The sequence below is a fragment of the Dermochelys coriacea genome, chromosome 12 (genome assembly GCF_009764565.3).
Source record: "Dermochelys coriacea isolate rDerCor1 chromosome 12, rDerCor1.pri.v4, whole genome shotgun sequence".
NCBI classification, from domain to species: domain Eukaryota; kingdom Metazoa; phylum Chordata; order Testudines; family Dermochelyidae; genus Dermochelys; species Dermochelys coriacea.
In genome coordinates this window covers 8060286-8082378 of record NC_050079.1, presented here as the reverse complement: position 1 = coordinate 8082378, position 22093 = coordinate 8060286, and the positions used below count along the sequence as shown (strand labels likewise).

General features: G+C 41.0%; 1 protein-coding gene across 6 annotated transcripts in view; it reads left to right on the top strand.

The window, feature by feature from the left end:
* The window catches only part of NUP93 (nucleoporin 93), a 127814-nt gene extending 106464 nt beyond the window's left edge, over window positions 1–21350 (top strand). For all 6 annotated transcript variants that reach the window (XM_038368047.2, XM_038368045.2, XM_038368046.2 and 3 more), the window contains 12 exons: window positions 1925–2090; window positions 4533–4626; window positions 5715–5906; window positions 6183–6309; window positions 6415–6487; window positions 6866–6910; window positions 8781–8897; window positions 9588–9706; window positions 12197–12314; window positions 12713–12796; window positions 14636–14764; window positions 21119–21350. In XM_038368047.2, coding sequence (XP_038223975.1) covers window positions 1925–2090; window positions 4533–4626; window positions 5715–5906; window positions 6183–6309; window positions 6415–6487; window positions 6866–6910; window positions 8781–8897; window positions 9588–9706; window positions 12197–12314; window positions 12713–12796; window positions 14636–14764; window positions 21119–21229 — 1375 coding nt within the window. In that variant the 3' untranslated portion in view covers window positions 21230–21350. The remainder of the gene's footprint in view (window positions 1–1924; window positions 2091–4532; window positions 4627–5714; window positions 5907–6182; window positions 6310–6414; window positions 6488–6865; window positions 6911–8780; window positions 8898–9587; window positions 9707–12196; window positions 12315–12712; window positions 12797–14635; window positions 14765–21118) is intronic.
* Window positions 21351–22093: the final 743 nt, after the last annotated feature.

Sequence of the window (22093 nt, the reverse complement as noted above, 5' to 3'; positions counted from 1 at the left end):
TCCCACCTTGCAGGGTCCCAGCCAGAGCCCGAATGTCTACACCACAATTTCATAGCCCCATGAGCCCAAGTTAGCTGCCCAGGCCAGCTGTGGGTCTCTTATTGCAGTGTAGACATAGCCTCTGTATCTCACTCCCCCCTTGTGACAGAATTAAGACAAATTAAGGCCCCAGTCCTGCAAATGCACTGAGCACAATGGGACTAGTTGTGTGTGTAAAATTACTCAAGTGCATACATTCTTGCAGGATCAAGGTCTAAAAGAATAAATATGAAAAATGCTACAACTGCCATTAGTCAAGTTTTATATTTGTTTCTTGCCTAATGTAGATTGATTCATAGACTAACCGAGTCTCATAAAATCTGAAACAGTGCACGTTATAGCATTACAGTTCCAGAAACCTTGGTGAAGACTTTATCATTGTTTCTATTACAAACATTTTAATATTGTATGTTATAATTGATTTTTTCTGACTTTATAAAAATGTGCTCTGGCTACAGACTTGACAAACGAGCACATTTCATTTTCATTGCTTTGACTCTGTAGGTTTTTCTCCAAGGAAAACACGTCATAGAACACATTGTGGTAATATTTAATGATAAAGATGAAACAGTGCCCCCATAAAGGGCTCGATACAACAAATTCTTACTTGCTTGAGTAGCGTTTGCTCATCCGAGTATTCCCATTGACCTGTGTGACTGATGATTACTTAAGTGAGAGAGGTGATGTAGCCTCAGGCCCAAATAGTTGATACCCATGTAACGCAATATAAACACATTCTTAAAACTGCTCCTTCTAATTTTCCATTTTGGTGTTTTTTCAAAAGTCTTTCCATTCATCGTGTGTGTGTGTGTGTGTGTGTGTGTGTGTGTGTATATATATATATATATATATATATATATATATAAAATATGTGTGTGTGTGTTAGCTAATTTAAAGGGGAGAAAAGTGCTTTTTACGTGTTATGCAAATGACATTAGTATTACTAGGGCTGCAGGTTTGCCATGGTGGTGAAAAAGTTGGATACTATGACTTCTCTGTTTGCTGTAACTTCTGCATGGGAATACTCTGTGTGGGTCATCCCACTGGCCCTGCACTCGCACCGCAGAGTCGGCTTCTGTGTCCTGTTGTCTCCCCGCTCTGGGTGTTGCAAGCTGCTGTATGGGGTCACAGCACCGCTCAGGTTTGGCCCTGCCACCCCTCTGTCATGACTTCTGGGAGCGGTGGAAGGCACCTAGGCGAAATCTGAGTGAGTGGCATTGCAGCCTGGTGCACTCCCTCAAATTTGGCCTGGCCACCCCTCCATCATGACCGAAGGGTGGCTGGGGCAAACCTGAGCAGCGCTGCAACCCTGTGCACCAGGTCACAACACCCGGAACGGGAAGCCAGGTGCAGCCCAAAGGTGACTGTGAGGGAGGGCTAACTCTCCAGTGCCCCCCTCCCCTCCTTGGGCCATTACCAGGCCAAAATTAGGGTTGCAGAGTCAGCGTGTGGAGGGTGCTGCTGCGGCTGGTCATTGTCCCCGCGGTGTGGCTAGGAGGAGGCAGTGGCAGTGGTGGAAGAGGTCGACACTGGATTACTAGGATTTTGAAGAGGTATAATTGAATTTTGTCTGTCAGGGCATTTTTTATCAAAACTCACAGAGCAGTCACTAAACTTGTACTGAATTTAACGTGACCACTCCATGATTTTTTACCATGACAAATCTGCAGCTTTAAAGCTTATTTATTTGCAATCATAAGTGGTAAGCACAAGGATTGCCTTGCAATGTGTGTTTCCCAAACAGATATTTACTTGCATTTCACTCATCCCTGTGAACCTGTACCCTGCACATGTTTATCTGTTTCAAAGTATTCTAACAGGGAGAAGGTTGGAATTTGTAGATGTTCCAAGGCTTCTTGTATAATCATTTGGTTTTATTTTTTAGATTGTCCCCTACCACTGAAAACAAGCTTCGCCTCCATTACAGACGAGCCCTGAGGAACAATACAGACCCTTACAAAAGAGCTGTTTATTGTATCATAGGCCGGTGTGACATTGCTGATAACCAGAGTGAAGTTGCTGACAAAACAGAAGATTATCTTTGGCTAAAGGTAAGTGTGAATTCAATCCTAGGATTGAATAGGCCACATCCTCTCAGCATTGGTCCATTGACTTCAGCGATCTTCACTGAGGTTCATTAGATGAGGATCTGACCTCCGTGTACTTATAGCTATTGGAAGGTGAGGAAGGATGGCTCTTCCTCCAGCATTACACAAAATTATTCTGCCTTCCAGTACATTCCAATCTTAGGTCTTTCTGCTGCATTAAAATGACATGGTTTAGGGCAGTTGTGGTGGCAAAATGGTGACAGAAACCTGTCCCAACTCCAGTCTGTCATTTCCCGTGTCACCAGAGCTGACATTAGTGTGAAGGCAGCTTACTTGTCCTCTGCAGGAAGAGAGTGGCTCTCCTCACTCAACAGCAATTTCCTTGAGCTGATTAAGAAGCCTGAGGAGGGAGTCTACATAGCCAGACAATCCTGCTGTCAGGGTGAAAAACCACAAGAACAAATCCGCACAGACACACCCCTAGAACCCTGACCTAGGGTATTCTATCTGCTACCCAAGATCCATAAACCTGGAAATCCTGGATGCCCCATCATCTCAGGCATTGGCACCCTGACAGCAGGATTGTTTGGCTATGTAGACTCCCTCCTCAGGCCCTACGTTATCAGCACTCCCAGCTATCTTCGAGACACCACTGACTTCCTGAGGAAACTACAATCCATTGGTGATCTTCCTGAAAACACCATCCTAGCCACTATGGATGTAGAAGCCCTCTACACCAACATTCCACACAAAGATGGGCTACAAGCCGTCAGGAACAGCTAACCTGGTGGCTGAACTTTGTGACTTTGTCCTCACCCATAACTATTTCACATTTGGGGACAATGTATACCTTCAAATCAGCGGCACTGCAATGGGTACCTGCATGGCCCCACAGTATGCCAACATTTTTATGGCTGACTTAGAACAACGCTTCCTCAGCTCTTGTCTCCTAATGCCCCTACTCTACTTGCGCTACATTGATGGCATCTTCATCATCTGGACCCATGGAAAAGAAGCCCTTGAGGAATTCCACCATGATTTCAACAATTTCCATCCCACCATCAACCTCAGCCTGGACCAGTCCACACAAGAGATCCACTTCCTGGACACTATGGTGCTAATACGCGATGATCACATAAACACCACCCTATATCGGAAACCTACTGACCGCTATTCCTACTTACATGCCTCTAGCTTTCATCCAGATCATACCACACGATCCATTGTCTACAGCCAAGCGCTACGATATAACCGCATTTGCTCCAACCCCTCAGACAGAGACAAACACCTACAAGATCTCTATCATGCATTCTTACAACTACAATACCCACCTGCTGAAGTGAAGAAACAGATTGACAGAGCCAGAAGAGTACCCAGAAGTCACCTACTACAGGACAGGCCCAACAAAGAAAATAACAGAACGCCACTAGCCATCACCTTCAGCCCCCAACTAAAACCTCTCCAACGCATCATCAAGGATCTACAACCTATCCTGAAGGATGACCCATCACTCTCACAGATCTTGGGAGACAGGCCAGTCCTTGCTCACAGACAGCCCCCCAAACTGAAGCAAATATTCACCAGCAACCACACAACAGAACCACTAATCCAGGAACCTATCCTTGCAACAAAGCCCGTTGCCAACTCTGTCCACATATCTATTCAGGGGACACTATCATAGGATCTAATCATATCAGCCACACTATCAGAGGCTCATTCCCCTGTGCATCTACCAATGTGATATGTGCCAGCAATTCCCTCTGCCATGTACATTGGTCAAACTGGACAGTCTCTACGTAAAAGAATAAATGGACACAAATCAGACATCAAGAATTATAACATTCAAAAACCAGTTGGAGAACACTTCAATCTCTCTGGTCACTCGATTACAGACCTGAGAGTGGCTATCCTTCAACAAAAAAACTTCAAAAACAGACTCCAAGGAGAGACTGCTGAATTGGAATTAATTTGCAAACTGGATACAATTAACTTAGGCTTGAATAGAGACTGGGAATGGATGAGTCATTACACAAAGTAAAACTATTTCCCCATGTTATTTCTCCCCCTCACCCCACCCCCCACTGTTCCTGAGATGTTCTTTTTAACTGCTGGAAATGGCCTACCTTGCTTGTCACCATGAATGGTTTTCCCCCTTCCCCCCCGCTGCTGGTGATGGCTCGTCTTAAGTGATCACTCTCCTTACAGTGTGTATGATAAACCCATTGTTTGATGTTCTCTGTGTGTGTATATAAATCTCCCCACTGTATTTTCCACCAAATGCATCCGATGAAGTGAGCTGTAACTCACGAAAGCTTATGCTCTAATAAATTTGTTAGTCTCTAAGGTGCCACAAGTACTCCTTTTCTTTTTGCGAATACAGACTAACACGGCTGCTACTCTGAAACCTGTCATTAAAGGTCCGTGTTTCTCCTTTTTTGTGTTTAGCTGAACCAGGTGTGTTTTGAGGATGATGGTACCAGCTCCCCCCAGGACAGGTTAACGTTATCACAGTTCCAGAAACAACTACTTGAAGACTATGGTAAGGGAGCTTTTGTGGGACTGACTCTTCGGGTGGGGTTCAACCTCTCTGCTTAAAGTACTTTCTACTTCTTATGTAAACTCTAAAATCCACTTAGACCCTTCAGCTCCCGAGTTGCTTACTTCTGAGTCTCTGAGAGCCCTCAAATATAGCGAGTCCCTGAGAGGACTAGCAGATTTCATAAGAACTGCTGAATGGGTCCATATGCCTTGTCATCAGTCCAGGTAAGTAATACACTGTCCAAAGCAGGAGTCCCATGTGTTGTATCTGTTCCAAATTGCAGATTGTTTTCTCTCTTCCTGGGTCTGCTAAACTCTTCTAGTAGAGCTGTCAGTTCTTGGAATCAAGAGAAGAAAATGGAGTCTCTCTCGGTTGCAGGAATGTCTTCCTTTCCAACATTTGTCTGAACACTTGAACCCCTGAATTACTGCCTGTAGATGACCCTACCAAGTCACTCACTGAAGACTCAAACGAGTGAATATGGCAGGAGCTTGGCCATATAAATCGTGGTCATTTCCACTTCAGAAGGTTTGGGGAGTGGGCGAGCGGTGAGGTGAGAGTGTTCAGTTCCTCCCCCAGATGCCTGTATTCAAAAATCATCTGGTCAATCTGACTACTGAAAAAATACCAGGCTTGATTCTCCACTGCCCTGTACTTTTATTGTTTACACCCTCATACAGTGAGTGCAGAGAGAGTGTAAACAGGTACCAGTGCTGCAAGTGGGTGGAGAATTCTGATTTGTTGGTGTTTTGCACTTGCTTTGCACAGGGGTAAATGTGGACACAAGGTTCAGCACAGTGGAGAATCTGTCCCGATAGAGGCATCTTTGTCTGGAGGGAGAAGAGGGACTCCTTTCATGATGGGTAACTGTGTTTCTTTCTGCTGCTGCAGCCTTTCATGATGTACATGCAATAGGGCAATTATAGATAAGCCAGAGATATGTGATTAGATATTCTGTTTTGTCTTGTGTGTTTATTTCCACCTGGAGTGAGTAAACGATGGTGATGTACGGTGACAGAAAGCACCTACTGTCACATATCCCAGTTGCAAAATCATCTTCACTCACATGGGTATATTTCTTTCCTCAGGCGAATCGCATTTTGCAGTGAATCAGCAGCCTCTTCTCTACTTCCAAGTATTGTTCTTGACAGCACAGTTTGAAGCTGCAATTGCTTTTCTCTTCCGGATGGAGCGCTTGCGTTGCCATGCTGTTCACATTGCTCTTGTTCTCTTTGAGTTAAAGCTGCTCCTGAAGTCATCTGGGCAGAGCGCACAACTGTGTAAGTCCTGCATGCTTCCCACTACCATTCAGCCCTGGCCTTTAACCCTGGAGAGACTGCCGGTGGATATATTCATCCTAAGCCATCATTTGAACCAGCAGTGAAACATGCCAGTGTTCCCTAAGGGTTAACCATGTGGGTCTATTTAGATATTGACAGAGTGAGTGAATGTCTTGGATGAAACACTGCTTTGATCTTTTGGTTAATGTAGGATGGTGCCAAAATGTCTGATGCTAAGAAATCTTGTTTTGGTCCATGTTATTTCCAATATCACAGTAAGTCATGAAGCTGGCGACCCTCCAGGCATGAGGCGCCTTAATTTCGTTCGCCTTTTGATGCTCTACACCCGTAAATTTGAGTCAACGGACCCAAGGGAAGCTCTGCAGTATTTTTACTTTCTCAGGTAGGAGCCTGGGTCTAAAATTCAGCGACACAGTTATATTACGTTAGCAATAACCATAGACTGTCTGTGAAACACACATTTTTTTTTTTTGTTTGTATTTTGCAGGAACGAGAAGGATAGCCAAGGAGAGAACATGTTTTTGCGTTGTGTTAGTGAGCTAGTAATCGAAAGTAGAGAGGTATGTTTGGGTAACCGTTTTCTTCACTTAAAGTGAAATTCACCCCTTTATAGAAGGCCAATTCAAGGCCTTGTGCACTACTTAAGCCAAATGAGCCTGAGACATCTAATTTCTCTTCTGTTCTGTTTCTCTGCCATTACATGGATCAAGAGAGAACTGATCTATTTCACAGAAAGGCCGTATGACCATATGTTTGGTGTTAGTTTAATACAGCACCAGAGGTGTTTGCATTTTTATGTATTTTAAATAAAAATCTTGGCTTCACTGAGTGTTCTGTTTGTGGTATACTCAGGACTGCAACTTTAGGCTGCTATCAAGTGTGTTGCAGTAGGTATGCAGTTAATTTCCTTTCTTTCTTATTTTTTTGTGTGCCTGTAGTTTGATATGATTCTGGGGAAGCTGGAGAATGATGGCAGTAGGAAGGTGAGTTGGTAGCATTTTGTGTATATATATATGATATATGTATCTCATTCTCTGGACGTGGATGGATGTGTGCGCATGCACACAAGATGATTTTCCAGTTATTCTCGAGTCAATTTCTGGCTTTCCTGCATTTTTTCACGGCTAAAGTAATACCATGGTTGCATGCAGACTATTGCTGCAAACAGAAAGTCAATGTGAGCTGCGTAATTGTGAAGGGGTGATGATTGTCAAGTAGGAAGGCAAATTACAAGGGGTCTAGAATGAAAAGAGGATATAGTTAAAGTATATATCTAAAGAGACAAAAGGCATAGTGTGAAATCCTGGCTCTATCGAATTCGGTGGCAAAATTTTCAACTGACTTCAGTGAGGCCAGGATTTCATCTGTTCTGTAATCAACAGCCAAGATTTTGGCGTTGGATTTAGGTTTTGGGTTAAAGAAGGCTTATATAATAAGCTAGTAGCTGCGCCCATAAATAGCCTGTGAAAATTTTTTTTCTTCTGTTGTTAATGTGGAATATATAAAATACACACACACACACACACACACACACACACACACACACACACACACACACACACACACACACACACACACACACACACACTCATTTGCTTCAGAGGAGAAATGTGTTGCAACCCCTTACAAATCTTGTGACTAAGGAAATGAGGGCTAACAGACCGAAGGCATAGCCACAAGTAAGTGATCCTGTCTCTCCATACAAATGAAGATGAATATCTGATCAAAGAATCAGTCGTCTTAACTGAGTGATGAATCTTGCTACAGCTGCAAAAAAACAAAACAAAACAAAAACACCCAAACAACTAAAATGTATGCACACACCTAGGGTAGGAGAAAACTTGAGCTTCTTTTTTTAAACTGTATACAATTCTGGAAAATGAATAAAAAGTTTCTGTTCAATGAAGCCCCATTTTTCTTTGTGCTCCTTAGTTTGGAGCGTAAACCTAATTCCCTAACATGTTCAGATCTCAATAATCTTGCCTGATGTTTTACACTTACCAGTGTCAAATACTTTTGATTTCTGGCAGAATTTTTCTTTGGACATTTCTCCCCTATCACCTTTTATCGGTTTTTAGGCTAAAAGCATCAATCATAGGTTGCCCTATTTTCTTTTATGCAATGATCTTTCCCGGTATTATTCCTTTTTATATTTCTGTGTGTGGTATATTTAGAGAGAGAGGTTTCAGGTTATTTTTATTGATTATTCCTGTTTTCTTGCTTACGCTTGAAAGGAATCAAGTAAAACTGTTTGTTTATGAAGACGGTGAGACCAGAATTCAGAACCATTTTTAAAGTAGTGAATCTTTCCAGGAATTTATGTGATCCCATTTTTATACTGCTCCTATGTCCTTCTCAGAAACCTCTAGACGTTTTTTTTTCTCTCCCTTTTATATTGTACTTTTTCTTTATGCTAATAATTCTTGCCTTTCATTTGTCAGCATAACATTTTTGCAACCTGTCAAACCATATATACAACCTTTCCGAAGCCTCTTAAGTGTTGTATGCCCAAGTCTTTTGTGTTTCACTGTTCTCCCTGGTGATGTCTTCAGCAAATTAAAATAATTTAGAATTTGACCTATTATGTGGGTCATTTTGAATAAATTAGAAACAGCTGATATCTCAGTGCTCACTCCCCAGTTGGAGAACTCTTCTATTACAAGAGCTCTTTCTATTTTTAATGTGGCCTTCTTATTTCTTCCCATGGAAATGTATAGTCCATTCTGACCACAATCTGACATGTATAATATTCATTGCCTTGACAGAATATTCCAGGAATTTAAAAAATGTCTGTCTGATTTCAAATGCTTTTCCCCCCTCTTCCTCCCCATTTGTCTTGTCTCGTCTCATCAGCCAGGAGTGATAGACAAGTTTACTAGTGACACAAAACCTATTATTAACAAAGTTGCTTCAGCGGCAGAATATAAAGGATTATTTGAAGAAGCTGCAAAACTTTACGACCTTGCAAAGGTAAATGTGCTCTCATAGCTGTCATCCATATCTACCTATTTCATCTTATTTTAAAACACATCAACATTGATGTTAAGGTTATTTTAATCTCAGAACGTGAACTGTCTTGACAACATTAAACCCAAATCTTGCTCATCTCATTCTATAGCTGTTCCATTGGCTTTACTGAGGTGACTCGAAAGTAAAGCAAAGAGGACTTGGATCTTAGCATCCAACCCATACTGGGATTTAGCTACATGGGCCTTAAGCAGTCTAGGTTCCTGATCGATGTACAATCCACTTTTCGAATAATTGTTTCCATGAGCACAATTGTTTTGGCCAGCAAAGCAATTTACCCAGTGTGTGTTCTTCATATTTAATTGAAATAGTATTTGGAAACAAGGCTAAAACAATAGGGCCTTTATTGCAGTAGGTACACTAATTTTGCTATTGAAATCTATCTGAAGTCAAAGAGAATGGTGCGGTAGCCAGTTGTTTAATAGGGAATGGAATGCCATGTGCTTTTCCAATTTTCTGGTATAACAGATGGCTATCTAACCAGTAATAATGGAGTGCCCAATCTCTGCTCTCAATGCAGAGACACTCAGCACCCAAAGGATCAGAACTTTTTACTTTTTTTTTTTTTTTCACATGGTGCGAGAGCCAGGTTCTGTAACATTGCTTTTTCTTTCACGTCTTTTTATTTAACAGAATCCAGATAAGGTATTAGAACTGATGAATAAATTACTCAGTCCCGTGGTTCCACAGATCAGCACTCCCCAGTCTAACAAAGAGAGGCTGAAGAATATGGCACATTCCATTGCAGAGAGGTAAGACTTGGGAGTTGGATGTCTGAGACTGCAAAGTGACTAGAGTGTACTTGACCATTCCAGTTCAGGTTTCTACATCTCTGACAGTCAATACACTGGGGATTTTCTTAACCTTGCTCATGCTGGCTTGAGCAGTATCCTTATTGATGATTTCAACGGAGAAAAAAAGAAAAGGAGTACTTGTGGCACCTTAGAGACTAACAAATTTATTTGAGCATAAGCTTTCGTGAGCTACAGCTCACTTCATCTGATGAAGTGAGCTTTAGCTCACGAAAGCTTATGCTCAAATAAATTCGTTAGTCTCTAAGGTGCCACAAGTACTCCTTTTCTTTTTTGCGATTACAGACTAACATGGCTGCTACTCTGAAACCTGTTCAACGGAGAAGGGGCAGAACTTGTCCTGCCCTGCTTTTAATTACTGTATATTACACAAATAGAAAATGTAATCTCGTGTTCCTGGTCAGATGAATGTGACAGAAGCAAGATATATTACCCTTGGTCAAATCAGAAAAGGAGACCTGGAAAGGAGGAGGGTGGTGGGGAGAGAGAGATAATCTAGACAGCAATAAGTATAATTAGTTCTGCGTTTTTAAAAAGAGAATTTTTAATGAAATTTCCCTAGGCAAATTAGTGAGTAGTGGTTGTTAGTAGTAGTGCAACCCACTAACTTAAAGTTTGAATTAAGAATAAACTTTAATGACTGGGGCTGTTTTGAGAGAATTGGAGACAGATGGAAGAGTTGGAGGTTAGCATCCTGAAAACTTGGTTTTCCAAGAACCAGGTTTGTTTCATTGCTGTTTTAAGAAGATAGCATTGGATTAAAAAGGCAACAGATTTAAACTCAAAATGGATAAGGCTGTTTTACAGAAGATGAAGTGAACCAGTCCTGCCACAAAATGTTATTGAGATAAAGATCATTATAGGAATCCAAAAAGAAAGATGTTTATATGAACAGTAAGATTGTCATTTGCCATTACGGTACACTAACTGGGATAAACGTTTATAAGGGTCTTCAGCCTTTCTGCGCCACCAACTTTCTGGGGTTAGGAGTAAACTGTTCTCATTGGCATGTTGTTGCAAATAGTCCCATTTTTACATCTTCCTTTGAGGATCTGATAGGGGCTGTTGTCAGAGACAGGATACTATACATCATGCTTCTAATGAAATATGGGAATTCCTGTGTTTCAATAAAGGAAAATCCCGATGCTTTTAGAAAACTTTTTAATTCTTACCATAGTACCTTCTTATGTGCAAAAAATAAATAAAATAAAATAAGCAAATCTCCAAGCATTTCTGTCTTTTAAAACGATGTGTTGAGTTTTAGCCTATCTTTGACTTTCTTTACTGAAAAGTGATATCTTCAGGTCACTGTTTCAATCTATCCTACCTCCTGATAGTGAGGGTTAAAACAAGAGTGAAAATTAGTACTATATTCACTTAATATGATATATTATTCAGCAACCATCAAGGAGAATGAAGCCTATGGTTAGAATTTATGATCTAACAGTCTACAGTAGCACTTTAATAGCTTGTTTCAGTCTCCATGAGGGGGACTTTTAAACATGACTGTTCTGTAGTACTGCTTTATAACCACACCATCAATGGCTAGGTCAGCCACTTCTGCTTTTTCTCCCCACCTTGTGCTTCCTAATGTTCAGGACACTTGACTAGGCCATGGGTTTCTTTTTCCCATTTAATTATTGTATAGGGCTTTTCTTCAGCTTATGTATTGTGGACAATGTTTTAGTGACACAAGCAGCACTTGGGCCAGTGATCACCTTCTTGCACCATTTCACGGGAACAGAGGACATGCCATGTACAGAATAGACCAAATGTCCATCTAGTTTGGTATTCTGTCCCCAGCAGTGGCTAATGCAAGATGCATCAGAGGACAGATGGTTAAAAGTCTATATAATGCACTTGACCAACTGCACTGTACTACTGGAGTGAGGAAGAGAGCAGACCCTGTTGGCAATCTGTTCAGACTATAAAGAATGAGGATTGGTAGCTTTTGTATTTCTGTTCTAAGTAGTATAGCTAGAAATAATATTCATAAGTGTCTAACTCTTTTTTAAGTCTTACTAAGGTATTTGCCTGAATATCCCAAGGCAGCAAATTTCACAGATAACAATGCTGTATAAACAGTATTTTAGAAATGCTTATACAACACCTGCCCATCAGCTAGATGGGATTCCAGTTTCCACAGCCAGTTGTCACTTGCATATGGAAACATTAGCAATGTAAATGTAAATAAACATTTTATTTCTGAGTAAGAATTAGGAGTGGGAGAAATAATTAAAGTGAGCCAAAGAGAAAGCCGCCAGAAACTCTGTTACGGTTAAGAGAAATGAAAACTGCCTTTTTGTTGTTAGATGCCTCTGTCTTTTTGCTTCAAGCCTGATCTTCCAAGGAATTGCAAGTTAGGGACTCATGTCTATAAGTGGATGCCGTTTTGCACAGTAAAATTATAAATACTTCTTTTTCTTTCAGGTATAAAGCTCAAGGGATAAGTACAAAGAAATCCATTGACTCCACATTCTACCTTCTGTTAGACTTAATGACATTTTTTGATGAATATCATGCCGGCCACCTTGACAGGGCCTTTGATGTAAGTTCCATTTGAAGTACGAGACTTACCAATGCCTTTGCAAACCCAAAGCATTTCATGTAACACTACTTAAAACAATAAAAAGGTGTCATGGGATCTTGCACTGAATGAGTTAAAAGGTGCAGTGATGAGACAGGAATTTAAAAAATGTATTTCTTTCCTGTAATCTGATCAGGAAGACTTTTTTCTTGACAGTTTGTAGCCCCAGACCAAAATGTTCATGCTACGTCAATGAATGGGTAAGCGGTAAAATGCCGTCTAATAGCATTATCGGGTACAATTCAGTTACCTAATGGTGTTCTTTGCAAACATTTCAAAATTACAAACCCGTTACTTAGCATATGGTAGAGAGAAATTACATTTAAAATCTACTCTTATTCTTGCTCTCCTTTTTGCAGATTATTGAACATCTAAAGCTCGTGCCCCTGAGCCAAGACTGTGTGGAAGAGAGGGTGGCTGCCTTCAGAAATTTCAGCGATGAAGTAAGCAACGCCTTGTGCCCTCAACCTTTTGCTATTTATGTCTTGCCAGAGAAGTGGAAGAGCCCAGTAGTTTTGCCGTTTTATAGTTTGTAACTGGAAATATTATTGATCAGGTCCAGATTAATTCAATATTCTAGTCTTTGATCACAAAGTTTTCCATTACACCACTTGGGCTCCTTCGTGCAGCATTAAGATCAGGCACTAGAAATCTCAGATCGTGGTATCCATTTTTTGGAACAGGATCTGTTTGGAGTCTTCCACACCGTGTTTTGTGAGTTCTAACACTGAGTTCAGAACATTTATTTGAAAAGTTTCAACATTTGTATTGAATTGGGCCCTCGATGCTTTCAGCAGCCACTCAGCATGTGAGGGAATGTGGGTTTCTTTCCTTCCAAACTAAAGGAAATTATTATTGGTTTGCAGGCTGCAGCAATTACCCTGGGAGATTGTCCATTGAATTTGACATGCCAGGGGCAAAGCCTCCCTAGCACTTACTTTTGAACTTTATATCAAATGTTAGATGTAATCTTAAAATATATTAAAGAGAATTTTTAATAGCATAATCGTTTTTGGCTGCTACGTGAATTTGTAGATGAAAGGCTTGTGAATGAATGAATGACATTTCCCGTCAAGTCTTAGAATTTATTGATTCCTTCCTGACTCATACATGTGGTAGACTGTTGCCCTAAAGTCACTTCCCCGTAATCAAACTGCTTTAGATTCTAACAGGTGCAAATCCAGCTGAAGAGTTTAATATTGTGGGTTTTGACTCTTTCTGCTTGTAAATTCACCCATCTTCAAAGTACTAGCTGGGGTGGTAAAATAAGGATTTTCCTACCATTTATTCTATCATGATGGTTAGTGGTAGGATGAAGCATCTTAAGCAGCCTTTACCGTGCTTTCTATCATCTTATCACAAAAACTAGTATCCAAATGACCACCATGCCCATAGCTAACACTACGGAATTTTAGGGAAAAAAACCCCTCACTGCTGCAGCATAATTGATGGTAGCAGAAGTGGGAATTTTCTAACATTCCATAGCATGGCCCATCTGTAAAGCATCCTCTCTGCCTACCAGTTTCTAACGAAGAACCACAGCCTTTTGACATAAGGGTTAGATCAGAATTTAAAAGAGAAGAGTGTCTGGAGCCATTTGAAAGCATTCTCTTCAGTGTAATACCCGGATTCTAATACTGAATAGTGGTTGCCGTTGTTGGCCTTTCGAGTCCAGTTCAGTTGATCTCACAACAACATTTTAAGAAAATGTCTTGCTTGGTATTGTCAGCTTGGAAATGAATACAGGAGTAGGAGACTGACAGAATGAATGACAGCGTAATGCTGAGGGACTGTGCCCATGCTGATGTGACAGCATTGCTGTCAACTCTTGACTCTGTTTGGAGCAATGAATCATACAGTACTAAAAATGGAAAAGGTACTGTTTTCAGTTTCACTCTTCATGTCCTAGATTTGTAAATTAAGTCTATAGTGTCTTCATGGAAAACTTGGAAATCTGTCCTGTTTAGAAGCAGTCCAGCTGATGTCATCAACTTTTTTCTTCCCTCCAGTTTTATTTCTTTGGATATTTGCCATAAATCAGCGTATTTTGTTTCTTCAGAGTTCATATTCTCCTGCTGCTCATTCCCCACCTGAAGTCACAATCCTCTATTCATTATGACGCAGACATCTTCAAATCAAGTTAATTATGAGGTGGCATTTCTCAACACATCCTTCTGTATAAACAACAGATAGTGCTCGGCTTTCTGACCTCTTGTACTAACAGTAATGACTCCATATTGACCTGCTCTTCATTCCCTTGTGTTTTTTTTTTCTTTGCATAGATCAGACACAATTTATCTGAGGTCCTTCTTGCGACCATGAATATTTTGTTCACCCAATACAAGAGGATGAAAGGCACAAGCCCTGCCACTCCTGCAAGACCCCAGCGTGTAATGGAGGATAGAGATTCGGTAAGGTTATAGTCCTTATCGTCGGTCAGTGATGTTTGCTAAATGCTTTCTTCTTTTGTTTCAATATTTTGGGTCTCAAATGCATGTAACAATGAACCTCAGATAGTCACTATCTTAGACTGACTTGTTCTTCACTTACAAGGCAGCTTGCTTAGGGTATGTCTATATTCCAGTTAGCCTGGGCTCTTAGCCGGGCTTTAGCCTGTAATCCACACACACAGATCTCTGACCTGGGTTTGGAGGCACTTTAAGCCTCGGCTACCTGACCTGGCTAGGGACATGGGTTAGAACCCAAGCACTGCATTGACTGAGGCTTGAGCCTGCCCACTTTGTAGTGAGGATGCAGGCTTTAAAAAAAGGGTAAGGACACAGATTTATGGGGGCTCAAGCCTTTAATGTTGTGAAAGAATGTCATTGTAAATCGCACTACCCTAATTTTTAAAATGTAGTTACATCCCGTACCCTCTCTCATCAAAATGTGATAAATTTGCCCATTGATGGGATCTTTATTAGCTATTGTCCCATAACTAATGCACTGAATCCAATGATTGATGCAGTGGATTTGACTGTTACACCGTTCACTGTTAAGAACCTCCAGTATGTGTCACTGCAGGGACAGACTTTAAACTGAACTAGAGAGTTTTCAGTGTTACTGGTTACGACTGGGAACAAACCTTAAGTCTTTACGCAGGTAAACTTTCCATGGATAGGCCTGAGTAAGGAGTACAGGAACTCAGCCTTTAATTTAACTGGTTAGGGGGAAAAAAATCAGTTCCCCCTTTAGAGTTAATAACAACTCAGGTCGTAGTCAGCTTTATTTCCTGTGTTTATCACATACGAGGCAAATACTATAGCTTGACTTGCACATTTCAGGGTTAGAAAGAACCTTTTCCACAATAGATGCATTTAAAAGAGAGTAAAGTTTACATTTTTTAAAAATCAAGGTGATAAAGTACCTTTTTGCTTTGATGTACAGTCTGTACTTGTATAGGTTATTTTAACTACAAAACCCTATCTTGCAATAACAATTGTAACCTAGACTGGCAGCAGCAAAGAAGGACTTTTAGCAGTTGGGCTGTCACGTCACTTTGAACTTACTCTTATGAGAAGCAATCTCAGAATAATGCAAGATAATACCTGTAATATTATCCCAGAACTGGCATAAGGGTGGAGGAGTGGCAGCCTTAGCTCCAAAGTCCCTTGCTTTTAAGCTAAGCCCTTTCCTTCTACTGTGTGTTTTGTTCATGTTTCACAGTGTTGTGCCATATCGTGTAGGTTCTGTTTTCTGCCATTTCCACTGAGGTATAACTCCAGTAAGTCCCATTGCAAGGTGCATGGTTCTTCAGGGATTATAAAGCTGATCATTGACAGGATTAGCTGCTAGCTAGCAGGACTTTGCATAAAATGAAATGTATGTTTTCCGGAGCCATTATAATGTCAGCTTCTTTGCTGTGAAGGTGTTTAGTGAGCAGCCTGTGCATTCCTATGCTGTTGTGGTTGTGGACAGCTGCTGATTATTTTCCTTGTTTAAAAATCCTTTTAACTTTTATATTTCAGGCATGAAAGCTTGTTACCTGGCTTTCTAGCTTAGTTATGGCATTTTAGCTATTTGGTGGTGATCAAAGGCACAACTGGGTTTCGGTTTCAGTACCATCCTATTTCTGTGCAACAGGAGCTTACCGTTAGACGTTGCAGTGGGCGATCTGGCTGCTGTGCCCTGTTCAGTGGAGTCACTTGTGGGAGAAGAGGACAGTAGTGCTGATCATAACTCCACAAGAATGAAGACATCTCCCTCCAGTGGAATTAGTTACATTTGCTGGGGGATGTAAAAAACCCACAAAACTATGGCCACCTTCCTTCCCTTCCTTCTGCAAAGAAGAGCTCAGACCCACAGATTTGACCCCTGGGGCATGGAAGGAGAGGTAGTTAATGGCTCTCTAGCATGCTTCCCTTTCGCCGTACCATGTAGAAACCCCACTGGGGTGGGATGGCTCTGTGGCATTCCAGTTTCACTGCTGTTGGGGTGCTTATTTTTTGGTGGGGGGAGTGGATGAGAGAAGGAAGGGGCCTTGCTCCAGCAAAATCTCGCCCACCCAAATCAGCAGGGGAAGCCAACACAAGTTCCTGTAGAGCACTTCCCCCTCTGCAGATTTGGAAAATACAAACCCGGCCCCCCCAGGGAGAAATTCTGGGGAAAGCTCCTGGCAGCATGGCTCTTGTCAGCATTGTCCAGGGGACTCGGCAAGATGAGGAAAGGCTGGGCAGCAGTGTAGAGTCAAAGGTTATTCAGAGAGATCGTTACCTTCATCAGATCTCTAGAGACCTGCAACTGTCTCCCTGGAGGCCTCCTTTAGCTTCTTCAATGGTAGGGGACCCCTCCTCTCTTCAGGAGAACTAATAGGAAATGTCACAAGTAGCACTTCTTGCAGTTTCCAGTCCCCATGTAGGTTATTCCTACTCAGGGGAGAATGGGACCCTGAGTTAGAAGAACATAATTCTCTTAATCACCACTTAAATGTGCCCACTGGTGCCAATCAGGGCCACTAGGATGACCATCTTGAGCCATATTCCAGTGAAATCAGAGGGAGTTGTATAGGGTCCATATAGAGTACACAGCAATGGGGATGTGTAAGAATACCACCAGTGGTGGTACACGTGCACTTTTTTGCTTTTTCAATCTTCCTGCTTCCATTAAATTAATAAGCATCATCACATCTCTAGCTTTCCTAATGCTAGTTGGAAGCCAAGCTACCTTTTAAAATATTTTTTTAAATAGCCAGGTTTTTAAGTAGAGCAATTTTTAGGAATTTATTTAATGATGAAGTTAATTGGCGTCATGGATTAAGAAACAAAATCCTATCCAGCCAGACCTGGTCTGTTTGCCAAGTTTCAGTCAGAAACAGATTACAGCAAGCCACATTACGATCTGGGAAAGCATGTTTTTAATGGCAGCGGCAGCTAAACCCTAATTAACACGTCACTGCCATGTAATACACTCGCCCAGTGATTTGCTATTAACTCTTTGGGACAGCTGAAGGGCATTCTCCTGGCAGAGGAAGTGAAAAAGCCACAGTGCGTTTTTTTTTATTTGCAGGGTTTTTTTTTTTTTCAAAGCACAAGTGAAAGTTGCATTGTTTTGTTGCGTTGATTTCTTCCTGAATGTTCCTTAAGGAATTACAACCAATGGAACACCTACATCTCTCGGCTTCTTTTAACCTTCTCCGAAAACCTCCACCCCTTACTGATGAGTTACTGATGGGGTTCAGAATGGCTTTTTAAAAATATGTTGACTCCCATATCATGGGCAATGAAAAGATAAGGGAAACAGTAAATGCACTGACATTAAAGAGGTTTGCTCAGCATTTATTCCCTGCTCCTCAGCATTAGTATTCATCATAGGAATAATTTCTTGCCTTTTTGTACAGCGCTTTCATCTCAAAGAATCACCCTGCACTTTTACAAATGTAACCGATTCCATTCTACTCGGTGATCACTTCGCCCATCGCTAATATGCAGCCTACCTGTGGGGCAAAATGAGGCTGTCCAGCAACTGTGCCCAACAGCTTAGGGAGAGCGTAAAAGAAAAATGTTGATGATGGGAAAAAATGCAGGGGTGATTCAGAGTCTGTGTACAGAGAGTTGTCATCTGATTTGGGATTTGGCTGGGTTACAGAGATTAATATCCCCTATCTCACTTAATAATTTTCCTGCCATTGCAGGAGCCTCAGGCATTGGTAGCAACTTGCTCCCTCCTGTCCTCTGCCTGAGTACTGAAATGCCTTAGGGTATGTCTACACTACAATGTAAACCCAGGGTTAGTGAGACTCGAGTCGGCTGACCCATCGGAGGGAACCCTGGGCTTGAGCATCTACACTGTATTTTAACCCCGTGTTAAGAATTTTCTAACTTGTGCTCGAACCTAGTGCTCTGGTGTCCACAATGCAGTGCACAGACCCGAGTCGAAGTAACTCTGTCCCACAGTCTCTAGTGCCCCCAACCCGCCCTCCAAAGTATTGTAAGTCTAGCCCTAGGACCGTGCTGCACTGTGGGGAAAAGTTACTGCCCGTCCTGCACGTTACCAGGAAGCAGCTCACTTTGCAAAAGGCTTGATGGATTCTTTCTCCATTGCAAACCCAGGAAGCTCTCTGATAGCGTGCTTGCAAATCGGTGATCAGAACAGAATGGGTTAACGCTGACCTGAGCTGTTCTCGTAGCTTCCATTTTCAGCAGAGTGGATTGCAGATTATTGGGACAGAGCGGGCTAAGGAAGTTGTTCCAAGGAATTGTGGGATATTTTCGGCTCACTCCTGGTACCTGAGTCAAGTGGGGCTGCATCTATGCTGCAAAGCAGTAGGGTTCAGACCCTGGGTCCTGGCTTAACTCGAGCTTGGACCCTCCAGCCCTGCAGAGTCTTTGGACCCTGGATTGGCACAATTGCAGTGTAGACACAAGGGGAATTAGGCTTGAGCCTGGGCTCAAGCACGGGTTTACGTTTCAGTGTAGACATACCCTCAGTGAAACCCAGGTTATTGGACTCAACACAGGACTAACTGGGTGAAATTTAATTGCCTCTAATATACAGGAGGTCAGACTAGGTGATCTGATGGTCCTGGCCTTAAACTCTATGAAATATATTAAATAACCTACTGTCTCATAAATTGCAATGGGATCTGAGTGACTGCAGATCGTCAGAACCTCGGCTTTGCATCTTCCTTGAGAGGTCACCTCCAGCAACGTATTGCTGCTGCAGTGGTTCAACACTGACTCGGAGGGAAGAGTGCCCTCTGTTGAATCACCAGCAGCACCGCTTGCAGCACGTTGGTGTTCTTGGAGGTCTCTCATCCAAATCCTTATTCAGGACTTTGCTTAACTTGGGAGGGATGACCAACAGGATTGCAGCACCAGATCAAAATGTGATGATGTATTGCAACTGTGCTGTCTGGTTTTGTGTAGTGCCATACCTTTAGAAAACAGAGCTGAAGTCCCTCTGATCCTCCCTTCCCAAATACATGTTATTTATATATCGCAAGTGGAATAAAAAGACGTTTGATCTCAGTATTAAGTGAAAATTGTTTAGTATTTTCCTATAATATTATTAATCCAATTTTCCTTACATTTGAGACACTGGATTTGTGCATTAGCTAAATGTGGATGCCCTTATTAAATTACATACAGCCAGGTTCTGTTTCCATTGGCCAAATAACCTGTGTAATATTGTACTGAAAAGGGAGGGTCTTGCCCAGACAGGGTGTTGGGGTGCTGTTGTTGCTGACTCCAGTTATACAATAGGGTTTAATAACTCTGCGCTTTGTAAATCCCTGTACCCTGATTCATCCTGCCCTTGATTAACCATTGATATGCCCACAACAATCATGGTTGCTTCAACTTCCCAATTCATCCAGCAGACTGAAGAATGATCTTGAGTCTCATTATGTCTCTAAACACAGACTTTTCAGTATAACAATTTAAGGATGCTTCATGTTTAGGAGGAAAACCTTACTGCAGGCTAACAAAAGCCTCAGTTTTCAGCCTGAGATTTATTATGCACAGAATATGGCTAACCTAACCATGTAACCTGAAACATTCTCAAGATCCCAGAGTTGGTTTTTACGCCTTTAATTTTTTTAATTCAGGAAATTTAAGAAAAATAGTTTTGGATGCTGCAGCTGCACCATGGCCACCTTTGTGCACGTGTCATATTTTCTTTACAGTAGAGGGTGTTAACTTTAATTTAATACCTTTATAGGGTTGATTCTCAGTTACATTCACTGCTGTGGCAGAGCAAAGTCCCCTTACAAGGAGTATAACCCACTCTGCCAGTGTGGGTAAGGCCTTAGTGTAATAGAGAATGAAGACCTAAATGTATGTGTAGTGTGGCTGACTTCCAGGATCAATACATTTTGTATTTCCTTTCATTTGTGCTTTAAAGTGTCAATTGTCATATTGCATTGATGTGATTTTTTTTTTTTTTTTTTTTTTGCATTTCTTAGTCTTCTTTTAAAGTAGAGAAGAATTTTCATACAGTGATGGAAATCAGTGAGATTGTTCTTGTAGCAGGGTAATACTCCTGTTGCTGAAAAAGCCTTTTTTGGGGAAATTTTACATCAATGGGATTTTTAAATGAATGAGTGACAAGGTACTTTTGACAGACATAAATGAAAATAATTGGATTTCCTTGATAAACGTGGAGAAGCATTGTCAGAAGAGTAACAGTGTGAAAGAAAGATTATCTGTGTCTGTTTGATTTGGGAGTGTTTAATAAATGAGTCTTTAAATGAACCACTGTTCAGAGTTGAATGGTATTTCGATGGACCTAATTTAAAGTAACCAGTACTTAATTTTTTTATTTCTTAGCAACTCCGATCCCAAGCTCGTGCACTGATAACGTTTGCTGGAATGATCCCCTACAGAACGTCAGGAGACACAAATGCAAGACTGGTGCAGATGGAGGTCCTTATGAATTAGCACAGATGCTTTCAGTTAGAACTGTAGCATCCCCTTCCTGTCATTAGCTCTTTAAGCTGATGGGCCCAATATCATTTTGTATCCTGTATTTTTGTCAATGAAAATAAATTTCTTTGGTTTATATTTGTTTTTGACATCTTTTTATTTTCACCAATTTGTATTTTTTTATTCGTTTTTTAAACATTGCTTTATAGAAAAACATGCTTTAAGTAAATGGGCCATACGGAGAGAGATGTGGTAGCTATTATTTTTGGAGAGGTCAATAAACTACTGTCTAGTACAATCAGGAAGTGACAGAGGAAGCTTTTAATGGCAATGCAGTTTTCTCTGATTTGAGCATTTAATAACTGCACAGCTTGGAAATCGTAACCTTTTTGGGTTTCTTTGAAAAATGAAGGTAATTTATAAGTTGAAAATATATATGTACTTCGTATTACATAAGAGCTGCTGAACATAGCATACATTGTTCTCTTGTGAATAACTATATACCTTTATATGCTGCGGTTCAGCTTTACATAGAACAGGTAGGCTTGGCAGAATTAGATTTTTATTTTTTAAAGTTTTGATGAATAATATCACTGTTTATTTTTCGTATTTTTAATTTTTATCAATTTAAATTTTCACAGTTGTGGGACATTGAGTTTGAAGCATACTTTTCAATTTCTATCTATTTTAAATTTTCATAGTTGCAGGAAACTACAAGGAGGTCAGACAATAATTACTTAATGACGATTAGACACTGCGATTTTAAAAAATCAAAGCTTTCTAGCACAAATTGTCAACATCCCTTCAAAATGTACAAAGTCAATATCCTTAAATCAAACTGTAAAAAGTTCTCAAGCAGCATTTTCCTTACTTTGCCTA